The sequence below is a fragment of the Penaeus vannamei genome, chromosome 23, assembly GCF_042767895.1.
Source record: "Penaeus vannamei isolate JL-2024 chromosome 23, ASM4276789v1, whole genome shotgun sequence".
Classification (NCBI taxonomy): domain Eukaryota; kingdom Metazoa; phylum Arthropoda; class Malacostraca; order Decapoda; family Penaeidae; genus Penaeus; species Penaeus vannamei.
In genome coordinates, this window is record NC_091571.1 from 30,259,955 (window position 1) to 30,272,454 (window position 12,500).

At 45.0% G+C, this 12,500-nt stretch overlaps 1 protein-coding gene across 16 annotated transcripts in view; it reads left to right on the plus strand.

Moving 5' to 3' along the window:
* The window catches only part of LOC113804292 (multiple PDZ domain protein), a gene marked incomplete at its 5' end in the record, with an annotated part of 877,687 nt that overhangs the window by 571,154 nt on the left and 294,033 nt on the right, over positions 1–12,500 (plus strand). For all 16 annotated transcript variants that reach the window (XM_070137891.1, XM_070137892.1, XM_070137893.1 and 13 more), the window contains 1 exon segment: positions 12,183–12,353. In XM_070137891.1, the coding sequence (XP_069993992.1) occupies positions 12,183–12,353 (171 nt within the window).

The window sequence follows — 12,500 nt, forward strand, 5'->3', positions numbered from 1 at the left end:
GATGTCACACCAAATTTTGAAGAGCGTAAAATGTGAATAGGTTATAGAAATTAGTTAAATGAATTAATGTAATGGTGATTTATATCGTTTGGAGAGCAAGTGTCGAGTACCAACTTAAAATTACGCATAAATGTCTATCAAACGATAGATAATATAACACGCACTACTTTCTTGAGCGCCATCTTCTGAGTTACATGGTTTGTTTACTTGGGCGATAAGCGAAGAAGTAGTCTGTCAGCGACAAATTTTGGCATCTTTATTTTACTATAATAAGGTAATTATGTCTTTCCGCGCTATAAATTTCACTTCCCTGATTAGTTTGCCAGTTGTTCCATTTTAGTAGCATTTAATGTTTGTTTACTGAAATTCTGTATTATCCCGAAAACGTATGTTACATAAAGAACAGAGAGACGAGGAGAGAAAAGGCAATAGAGAAAAAATATATATGAAAAGAGAAAGTTGAAGAAAGAGAGGACGAAAGGAAGGGAACAAGTACCTGCCCCCAAGAAAGACGCACTAATGAATGAACTCGGTAAACGAATGAAAGAGAAAAAGCAAATGCAAAAGACAAGTGAAAAGAGTGGGAGAGTTTACAGTAGCATTCGCGGGCGCTGTCAGGAGGGAAGCGCGAGGAACGGGGAACCAATCCTGGCGTGTTTATGCAGCCAAACTAACCGGTGGAGAGAAGGGCCAGTTGGAGGAACCGGTGAGGATGGGGGAGGGGAGGGGGGAGGGGGAGGGGGCTTGGCTGAGAATCCTTTTGTTAAGGGAGAGGGGTGGGATGCATGACACTGACTCTGGTACTAATGTTGACAACGGCATTCACTAACACTGCTACACTCACACACAAACACATAGGCACATACTCTCCCACACGCCCATATATATATATATATATATATATATATATATATATATATATATATATATATATATATATATATATATATATATATATATACATGTAGATAGATAGATATATTTATATATATACATAAACATTAATTCATGTGTGTGTGTGTGTGTATATATATACATATAATACATAAACATTAATTCATGCGTGTGTGTGTGTGTGTATGTGTGTGTGTGTGTGTGTGTGTGTGTATGTATATATGTATATATATTAATATGGGCAGCATAACTTAACGGTCCTGGGATCGTGGGGTGGATTGAATTCATTCCTCGATTGAGTGTGTGCTAAATATGGAATGGGTATAGAAACCATTAACTTTTATTCTATAAACAAATACTAATAAACAGGTAGCATAACATAATGATAATCTTAACCGTAAACATTTTAAGAAAAACAAGGAATGGTCCCTGCTGCTAACTCAGTTCATGTCCAAGGTTAACCCTCACTTTACCTACTAATCAAACGTTGATAATCATTACTATGAATAAATAAAAAAACCAACGTGAGACGGGATAGAGACAATTACCCCCCCTCCATTTCTCCAGTATCTTTCCATTATTTCTTTGTATATAAAGTAATCGATCCCTTCCTTTTAACCTTCACGAGTCTGCTTTCTTACGCTCTACTCTGATAGCTAATTATTTTCTTGAATGGAAAGTAATCGCAACCCTTCCTTTTATCTGCTTTCTTACACTTCGAAAGCTCATTCCGTTCTCAACTTATTCCTTGATTCCACCGACATTGTCTCCGTTGCCTAATTCCGTTGCTGTATACACGAGCCAAAAAAAGAATAGATAAATGAATAGATGAATAATTCCCAACAACTCGGCAAGCATCATGGCGTGTTGTTTTCCTCTCTGCGCGCGGGGTGAAGCAACGATCGCAATTCAATGCACAGGGATTCGCAATTATATTAATTCACCTATCAAGCATTACAACCTCCAATACCTGGGCGAAACATGATTTTTGATGCCAGCACTGAGCATACCTGTGTGCGGTCTAACGAAAACGGTTCAAATAACCTGCTTATTACTTTCCTCTCGTTGCACAGTTAGAATTACAGAAACAACCATTTACAGATTATTATTTTAATTTACTCTAACGGTTACGACACTAAATTTTGCTATATTGATATGCCTTTGAACTTAGGAAAATGCGTATATAAATGTTTTCAGCGGGGTCTGTATATCTTTACCGTTATGATAAATTCATCTTTTGAATTTCGAATCAATAACGATCTCGACATACATATATATATATATATATATATATATATATATATATATATATATATATATAGATAGATAGATAGATAGATAGATAGATAGATAGATAGATAGATAGATAGATAGATAGATAGATAGATAGATAGATAGATAGATAGATAGATAGATAGATGGATAGATGGATGAACAGACAAATAAGATACAGATTTATAAATATATGAACATATATATGAATTTACGTAATCTATATGTATATATATAAATTTTGTATAAATGTATGTGTGTGCGTATATATAAATATATATAAGTATATGAATTTATATATAGATAAGTATATATTTAAATATGTATGTGTAGATATAAATAAATATATCCATACTTATATATGGCAACCTCTTATAAGAGATCAATAATCGATGCCATAAGTGTGCGTGCGTATTGGCAGTCACGCTTTTGGGAATTATTTTAAAAGTTTCTAGCTTTTCAAGAAAAACTAGAGAGCCTTAGACGGATGTTGACTTTATTATTCTTCTACTGAACTTAATGATATTAAGTAAAAAAAATTATGATGGTGACGATAGTGATAGTGATGATGATAGTGATGACAATGATGATGATAATGACGATGATAATGACTAGATAGTAATGACAACAACAAATAACGTTATGAAAGGCAGGAAGATTTTTTTCTTCTCGAAATTACTCAAAGTTTAACGAAACAGATAGTGAGCAGCTACTCTGTGTGATAGATCGGCTGTCGGACAAACCGTATCTCCGCTGGGGCCCCTGTGTGTGGAAAGAGAGATGGATCGCTGTGATGTATGCCGGGTTTCCCTCTCAGGGCGGCTGATATAATTGAATGAAATGATCTCCCTCTCCCTCCTCCTCGTTCCCCTCCCTTTCCCCCCCCCCTTCCCCTCTCTGTTGGTCTCTGTCTCTGTGTGTCGGTTTCTCTCTCAAGGTGAGTGTCTCTTGTCTCTCTTACTGTATGTGCTTGTTTTTTTCGTTCTGTCTGACTCTGTCTCTTTGTCTTTGTCTTTCTTTGTCTGTCCCTGACTCTTTCTTTCTCTTATTCTGTCTGCCTCTGTCTCTGTTTGTTTCTTTCTCTCACTCACTCACTCACTCACTCACTCACTCACTCACTCACTCACTCACTCACTCACTCACTCACTCTCTCTCTCTCTCTCTCTCTATCTATCTATCTATCTATCTATCTATCTATCTAACTATCTATCTATCTCTCTCTATCTATCTATCTCTCCCTCTCCTCTCTCTCTCTCTCTCTCTCTCTCTCTCTCTCTCTCTCTTTTCCCTCTCTCTCTCTCTCTCGCGGAGCCTCTCTCTCTCTCTCTCTCGCGGAGCCTCTCTCCTCTCTCTCTCGCACTCCCTCTCCCTCTCCCTCTCCCTCTCGCACGCCCTCTCCCTCTCGCATTCTCCCTCTCTCACTCACACTTCCCCTTTCCCTATCCCACCCCCTCCCTTTGCCCTCGCTCTCTCGCTATTGTGTCAGATTTTTTTCCGAATGAATGAAAAGATGTGAAAACCCAATCCGAACAAGATACGGGGGGGAGGGGGTATGCAGGCGAAACAACCAAGTGAGTTACAACCGTGAAATTCAGTGCTGAGGCGGATTTTTGCGTGCGTGTGGAATCAGTGCCTGAAGGAACCCGGGCACTGTCGAGGCTAAACGTTAGAGCGTTCTGTTCCCTCAAAAGTCAATAAATTCTGAAATATGACATTGTGGGATGGAGATGCTTGGCATGGCTGGGGGGGCTTTGATAAATGGTGATATATGCCTCGCACGCTGAAACGAAGTTAATGTCGGTGGAATTGTAATGATGGGGATTTGAGTGCTGTGTGCTGTGCTGTGTTGTGGTGTGTTGTGGTGTGTTCTGTTGCGTTTTGCTGTGTTGTCTGTGCTGTGTTGTGTTGAGTGTGGTGTGTTGTGTTGCGTCCGATGTACTGTGTTGTGTGGTGTGGTGAAGACTTACGTTTGACTTTGTTGTGCTGTGATATGATAATAAATGAGTGAATTTTGGGTCTCTGTATTGATTTCTTATGACACTATGAATGTATTATTGTTTTTTTATGTGTGTATGAGAAAGAGAGAGAGAGAGAGAGAGAGAGAGAGAGAGAGAGAGAGAGAGAGAGAGAGAGAGAGAGAGAGAGAGAGAGAGAGAGAGAGGGAGTATGAGTTAGTTAGTTAGGGAGTGAGCGAGTGAGTAAGGGAGTTAAGGGAGTGAGTGAGTGAGTGAGTGAGTGAGTGAGTGAGTGTGTGAGTGTGTGTGTGTGAGTGTGAGTGTGTGTGTGTGTGTGTGTGTGAGTGAATAAGTGTGTGAGTGAATGAGTGAGTGAGTGAGTGAGTGAGTGAGTGAGTGAGTGAGTGAGTAAGTGAGAGAGAGAGAGAGAGAGAGAGAGAGAGAGAGAGAGTGAGAGAGAGAGAGAGAGTGAGACAGAGAGAGAGAGAGAGAGAGAGAGAGAGAGAGAGAGAATGGTGGTGGGAGGAGGCTAGAAAGGAAGAGAAACAAAGAGACAGAGGCAGAGAAAGCAATTGATGCCATAGTGATAACATTCGTTATCTGAGATAAACATTGTCGTTAAAGTTGCCGTTCGTAAGTGTAGCCTGTAGTCCCGGTACTGCGAAAGGGATATTGCTGTGTAGCTAAAATCAGGAAACCCAAACGCCGGAGTGTGTGTAAAATATCACTGCAATTACCTTTAGAAATGTAGTTACTTGGGGTTTATAGTATCGTGTTTTGGAGCAGCCATTTGGGTTTGCATGTACGCCCCCTTCCCGGACGAGAAATCAGAGGCTTTTTATTTTGTCGTTGTTAATGCGAATCGTACAGAAAAAAATGTGTGTATGTGGGTGTCAAGGCGGGAGTGAATGGTAGATCGAATTTGTGTTCACATTGCGTTCATGACAACAAAAGGAGTATGTGTACACCTCTGTCCGGGCTGCGTGCGTGGGTGCAAGGGGTACGATGTTCCAACTTGTGTTCATGTTGTGTGGGTTGAAGGAGGGAAATTCTTAGATGGTGTGTGCACGAGTACAAAGGGAAGTGACCAAATATCTGCCCATGTTGTAACCGTGAGTTAAAACGGGTTTTCATGAACGCGTCCGTGTTGTGTGTACAAGTCAGAAGGGGGCTGTTCACACTTCCGTGCGTGTTGGTCAGTCATGTTCTGACGGTGGCGTGCCGAGTACAAGCTGCACATTCCCCGTGACGCGTACATACCTGTCGTCATGGATGGCGAGAAGTGACGAGATGATTACGGGAGTGACAGACAGAGGGAAATGAGAGAGATGGAGCGATGATAGATTGCGTGGATGGCAGGAGAAAGCGTGGGGGAGAGGCGAGAACGAGGGGGAGACGAAGATAATGATTATGGCGGAGTGGTAAGATAGAAGAGGTAAATAAAAATGGAAAAGGGAGATGAAGAGAGGTGTTAGTATTTTCTGCACGTCGGGCGACACGAAAAAGTAGATGAAAAGAGAAAATACTCGAAGAAAGTTGTTCGTTTTAGTCTTTCTCTTCAATAACTTCAGATGCCATCCTCACCCCCCTCAATCCCCCCCCCACCACCATCTCCCCCGCCAAAGTGCCGGGTTGGAAGTTGAATGAGAAACAGTGGGGGTGAGGAGTTGAGGGGGAGCATTTGAGGAAGGAGCGATAGGGAACGATGGGGGAAGGAAGAAGAAGCGAGGAAAGAGAGACCTATTGAAGGAGGAGAGACCGGAGGAAGAACACCCCACGAGTGGAAGGCGGGATGAAAATAGGGTTATATGAAGGAGACGAAGAAGAAGGACGAATAATGACTCACGAGTCTAAGGCGAAAGGGCGACATAGAGGAAAAGAAGGAATAACCGTGCATGGGTTGAGACCGAGAGGGCAAAAGAGGAAGAGGGAGAAAAGACAAGGGAGAGAACGACCTATGAATGGAGAGGGAGAGGGCGAGAGGGCAAGTGAGCAAAGTAGAGGGAGTGAGTTCGAAGAGCCCACGAGTCAAGGGCGAGAGGGCAAGATAGAGGAAACGAAGGAGGGAGAACCGCCCATGAGGCAAAGACGAGAGAGCCAGAAAGGGCAAATTGAAGCAAACGAAGGAGGGAGAACGCGAGTCGGAGAGGGCCAGACAGAGCAAAGTGAAGGAAACGAAAGAGAGAGACCAAGGCATGATTCAAGGCGGAGAATCCCGCGGGGCGCCCACCCAGCTCACCGGCGGGACCAACACCATCAGGTAAATCTGCATCAGTCAGAGGAGCGAGCTCGTTGGAGAGACCTCGCACCATCGTCGTGGAGAGTCTCGTTAATGGATGGCCGCAGAGATTACTTTTCTCTGTTCTCTCTCGCTCTCTATCGTTACCTCCCTCCCCTCTCCCCTCTCCCCTCTCCCTCTCCCCTTTCCCTCCTCTCCCCCTGTCACCTCCTACCCTCCCTCTCCCCTGGCTCGCGCTTTCTCCCTCTCCCGTTTTTTGTGTCTTAATGCCTCACTTGGTCTGTCGTTATCGCTGTCTTTCTTTCTTTTTTTTTTCTCGGTGCCTCTCTCTCTTCTCCCTCTCTGTGGTTCTCTCCTTCTCACTCACCGTCTCTCTGGTTCTTTCCCTTTCGCTTTCTCTTTATCTCCTCGTTTCCCTTCCCTCTTTCTCTCTCCTTATTCGCCTGTTTCCTTCCATCTCCCTCTTTCACTCTTCCTTTCCCTTCTCTCTCCCTTTCCCTTTCCCGTTCCCTCATCCCCTTCCTCTCCCTTTCCCTTTCCTACTCCCTCTCCGCCTCTCTTTTCCTCTCCCTTTCTCTTTCCCTCCCTCTCCCCTCTCTCTCTCTCTGTTCCCCTCTCCCTCTCTCTTTCCCTCTCCCCCTTCCCCTCCCCCTCCCCCCTCCCTCTCCCTTTGTGCGAGCAAGTCCGACCTCGTTTCCCTCTTCTTTCGCGTTTCCTGTTTTCCTCCTCCTCTTACCGGCCGCTCTTGACGGAACGGCTTTTTGAGATGTAAAGGATAGATGCCATGTACAAGGGCGCAGGGGGGAAGGGAGAGGGGAAGGAGGAAAGGGGGAAGGGGACGAGGGAGAGGGGAAGGGAGGGGGGGGCCTGGTCTCAAGGAAGGCAAAGAAATTGGTTCAAGAACGCGAAGGAGTCCGTGGTTTTTAGTAGCCTTTGTGTGGCGTTGGAAGTATTGCGTGTGCTGGGCGGGCGGGCGTTTTCCACTGTCTGTTTTCGGCACTCCGCCAGCCAGCGCACGCGAGCCTGAATACGCCCAAGTACAGCATAATGAACACTCGTAAGTAGTCGTCTGTTCATCCACTCGCTGATTCCGCGCCTCGTTCGTTCACCCCTTCCCTCGTGTTCGTTATTTTGGGCTTCCAGTTTTACGCGTCTATTTATACATTTTTTCGTGAATTTTGCACGAGTCGCCGAAAAGAATCATATATAGGCCTATCTATGTTTTTTTTTATGGTATTGAGGGATTTATTCCCTTCTCTACCCATACTACAATTCCATTGATCAGTAACGCAACGCAAAAGAATATATAGGAAAAAATAAAAGTTGAACGTAAGTGAAAGCGAATCTTGTAGGTATTGACACCGGGTCCCTCGTGACAGCCGGGTTCGCCATGAAAGCGTTTGACGTCAGTCGCTCTCACCCTTCACCTCAGTCTCTCTCCCTCGGTGGGTAATTCTGATCTTTTTTTTACAGTAAAAGAGGGAAAAAACAGGAAGAGGAGTAAGAAAAATGGAGAGAAGGGAAGGGTGGAGGAGACAAAAGAAAGGTAACGACGGGCGAGTTGGTAGTAAGCAGAGAAAAAATACGGGAAGGGAAGAAGGGAAAGGAAGCAGGGCAGTCAGGAAAAGCTAAGCGAACGGAGAGCGCGGCGCCTTCCGAAACCCAAATGCTTTCGGATGATTTTTTCGGGAGTTATTTCCTCCGCGTAACCGGCTTCGGGGAACGATGACAGAGTGAGCAAGAGCGAGTCTTTCATCCGAATCGACATCCACCGGCGTGGTCGAAAACGTCAGGTGAGAGAGACATCAGCGGATTTGCCTCGGTGTCAGCGGCGGCTTTGGAATGCTGACGAGTCTCATTATACATGGACATGAAAGGAGAGAGCGTTGAGAGCGGGCATTGTGACAGCGATGCGGCTCCCGAGGACAGAATATTGCTATATACGAAAATCAGGAGTATGTGACGCCACGCAGCCCGGATGGTGGCATAGGGACGAAAGGGTGATCTATGTGAGGCACCGAAGGAGAGGTTGGAGGCAAGGGGGCAGGTGCGACCCCCGATGCGCCCTCGCGACCCTTATCTACCGCATTCCCACAGGTATGCGAGAACCACGGGGACCCCGCGCTCCGTCGCCAGCTCGTTAGAGAAAGGTTAATGTTTTAACGATCGGTGGTATGACCTCACGTAATGAAAAGCGACTGGTTCTTACGTTTTTCAGTCGCGGCGGAGGAAAAAACGAAATGGGATGATTAGAGGAAAGAAGTGGTTGGATAATGACCAAAAAAAGGAAGAGATCGGATAATAAAAGGAAAGAGGAGGTTGAATAATGACAAAAAAGAGGATGATAAGAGAAAGAAGATCGGATGATAAAGGAAAGAGGCAGATTGGATTATGACTAAACGTAAACGGAAGTGATCGAATAACAAGAGAAAGAAAAATGTCGAATAATTAAGCAGAGGGATGAGGAATAATAAGAATGCGCGTGTCGCACCCCATTTTGCCCCGCGCCGTCACATCGAAATTCCGCGGCCCGTTAACCGAGTCACTTCTGCGTGGCGAGAGATGCGGCGCTGATTGTATGGGCCGCCACCTCCGAGACCCGTTTTACTCCCGCGGTTCTTGCTTCCGGGATGCTCCGTTTAGTCGCTGCTTGGATTGTTATGTTCTGCATTAAATTGCGTTTTTTTGTTGTTGTTTTTTCTTTATTCTGCGTTTAAGGGATGTGGTTGTTTATTGAGATGTATTTTTCTCATTCTTCTTGAAGGGATGTTGGGTTTTGTTAAGATGGATGAATGGATGGATGAGTTTACTTACGATTGAATAAATGTTGATTTGAGCGTTCTCTGCGTGTGTATATTTACATCTAAAGTTATGATGTATTACGCTGCCTTCCAACGTCAATTTATGCAACGCGTGTAATATTCGCTTAAACACTTTCATATTAGACAGGAGCGCCCATAATACCGTGGGAATCGACTACGGGCGTGACGGAGGGTGTAGTCTGGTGCGCCCCGCGAGAGATATTTAGATTTGTAGTCGTGGATTTACATATTAATGGACGTTATTCCCCTTTCATATATATTACCAGCGACTTTGAAATATAATGGCCGAGAGAATGCAGTTATTAAAATCTGGATCCGTCCGGCATAATCTACGGCGGATTTTACAGTCCGGCGCCGCCCGTTTAGGCAAGCTGGCGTGAGGGATGTGGCGAGGAGGCGAGGCGGGGACGACGGCGAGAGAGAGAGGGTTGATAGAGTCTCGTAATGGTGGTCTTTTTGAGACCAGCGGCGTCGTGGCGAAGGAGACTTCTTCCTCGATTAATAAGGACAAAACTGAGCACGGAAGGAGGGTCGTCATGGCTCGCTTTATGTACGACCAGAAATAGATTTCCCTGTAGATAAGGCGTGGGTACTGGGTAGCCTCCTCTCGAAGGATGGTATAAGTAAGAAGATGCAAGACAGAGGAATGCGTGTATCAGGGAAACTGTGAACGGCTCTGATCAGGAGTGAATATAAAGTGCAAAGTTACTGGCGGACGACCATGCTGAATTCTGCATACCAAGCAGTGAGGACCCGCTGGTGTGCTTGCGCTGCTGATGCTGACGCTGATGCTGATGCTGGGGATGGCGTGAAGATAGTCAGTCACGCAGTCGATCTGTTGCGTGTTAAGTTTGGGAGTGGTTCGTCAGTTAGTCAACCAGTCAGTAGGAAGAGAGTAGTAAGAGATCGTTCAGTCAATCAATCAGTCAGTCGGTCGGTTATCATTTGAGATGAGAGTGGTCAGTCAGTATGCTTAACCAGTCAGTCAGTCAGTCAGTCAGTTGTCCAGTGAATTGAGCGAGAACAGTTAACTAGTCAGTATAATTTTCGATGTAATATTTTGCGACTTTCGACAAAATAGACGTCGAAGAGTGTGTCAGACCCAAAAAAGTGGTATTATTTTTTTAGATAAACTTTGCTCTCGTAAATGACGTTAGGACACGCCGACAAGAGAGCGGAGCATGTTAATAAGGGTGAATCTTGCCGGTAATGAAGAGAGACGCGCGAGTTCTGATGAAGGAACACGAAGGAGAAGGAGGAAGAAGAGAAGAGAACAGGAATATTGGCTCGGAAATTAGCGTCTGCTTGTGTCCTCTGCTGCTCTTCCTTCGTCCTTCTTTTCCTTTCTTCTTCTCCCTCTGCTTCTTCTTCCTCTTCTTTTACTACATTTTCTTCTTCTTCTTCTTTCCTTCTCTTTTTTCTTCTTAATATTTTATATTCTTCTTCTCCCTCCCTCCCTCACTCCCTTTTTCTCCCCCTCCCCCTCCTCCTCCTTTTAGTCCTCCTCTTTCTGCCCCTCCCCCCTCCTCCTCCTCCTCCTTCCTTTTTCATTTTATCCTTTACTCTTCTTCTTTTCATCCCCCCTCTCCCTCTTTCTCCCCCTCCTCCTTTTAGTTCTCCTCTTTCTCCCCTTCCCCCTCCCCCCCTCTTTCTCCTGCTGCTCCTCCTCCTCTTCCATCCTCCTCCTCCTTCATCCTCCTCCTCCTTCTCCTCCTAATCCTCCTCTTCCTTCTCCTTCTTTTAGTCCTCACCTTTCTTCTCTCCTCCAGTTTCTCCCTTTTCGCGTTTTTTATTCTGTTTTCGACTTTCCGTTAGATTGAAGAAATTGCTGACCTAACTTCGTCTTTCACGTTACATTGACCCGAATTTGATCCCAAGATGAAATTTGATAATTCTCTTTCATATGTCTTAGCAATGAATTATTTTTTACTCATAATTTCCTCTTTATTTGCTTGCATCAAACTTTATTCATTTTTTGATGTCCGACAATTTTGTTTGAGTAGTCTTTTTATTCTTTGTGATGTTAATTTTAATTGTAAAGGAAAATATGATATTTTGTCTGGCCATCTACGTACATGCGTGGTTCCGTGTGCGTACGTGTGTGTATGTGTGTGTGTGCGGGAGGGAGGCTTTGATCCACTTCAAAGGACGCTGTAAATAAACCTCTCTCTCTCACCTTCTCTCCCTTCACTCAAACATGACTTAAAAGACAGATTCCTTAGGATGCCGTATTAAAACGAAACGCATTTTTAGGACAGCGCTTAAAACCATTCGTATTTGAGTGCAAGTTACACTGCGACCATTTCGCGTGTTCCTTTTGCTGGACTCGAGGCACCGCCTTCTTGCCTCAGGCACTCGTATGCTATCTTCGGGGTGCCGCTCGCACCTGGAACTGTGCCAGGGCGAGAAGATATGCAAGAACGAGTAATAATAACAACCAAAGCGAAAGAACTCAGAGGACTTCCCCCTGATATATGAAATTCGAGCGCGTCACGAAGTGCTGTTAGGAGGCAGCGGCTGGAAGGGTGCTCGTTTGTTGTGTTTTAAGCTTTAGTTTTGTATTTTTATGGAAGGCTTGGGGATATCCTGCGATGGCGATTTGCATAGCTGTGTAAGGGTTTCTGGGGGTTGTGCACTTGCTTATAATTTCGGAATTTTCTGGTTCACAGATTATTTAAATTTCCCTCGTCATTTGGTGGAATTAAACTTGTTTTTTTACAGCACTTAATTTACCACTTGAAAGCCCCCCTCTCCTTCCTTCCTTCCTTCCTTCCTCCCTCCATCGCATCATCCCTATCTCCCTCCGTCCCCCATCGTCATTCCTGTCTCTCTCCCTCCTCCATATCAAAGGGGGAGCGGGTAAGGAGAGGAAAGAGAGGGGAATGGGTGGGTGTAGTGAAGAGGAAGGGAACGGTTGGGGGGGGGAGGGGTATTCTCGCTCACAACAATTTAATATATAATGAGAAAGTGAAGGCTTATCAGCTCCTTGTTGTACCGCAGCTCGACGCTATCCTGGGCGAGTTCGGGGCTTCGGGCGACGGGGACCTGCACGACAACCAGCTGCTTGATAAGACCGACGGCGGGGACGAAGAAGACGACGAGGAGAGGGGAGAAGAAGAGGACAGAGACGATGAAGAGGACTTGGACGATCACATGTACAGAGGACACAGGGTAAGTAAGGCGTCCGGTGCCTGGGTAAGTCGTGGCATTCTCGGGATCATCGGATGTGAAGGTTTTGTTTTCGTGTTATTGAGAAGGAGAAGGAAGAGGAAAAGGAAGAGGAAGAAGAAGGGGAGGAGGAGGAGGATAAACAATTAT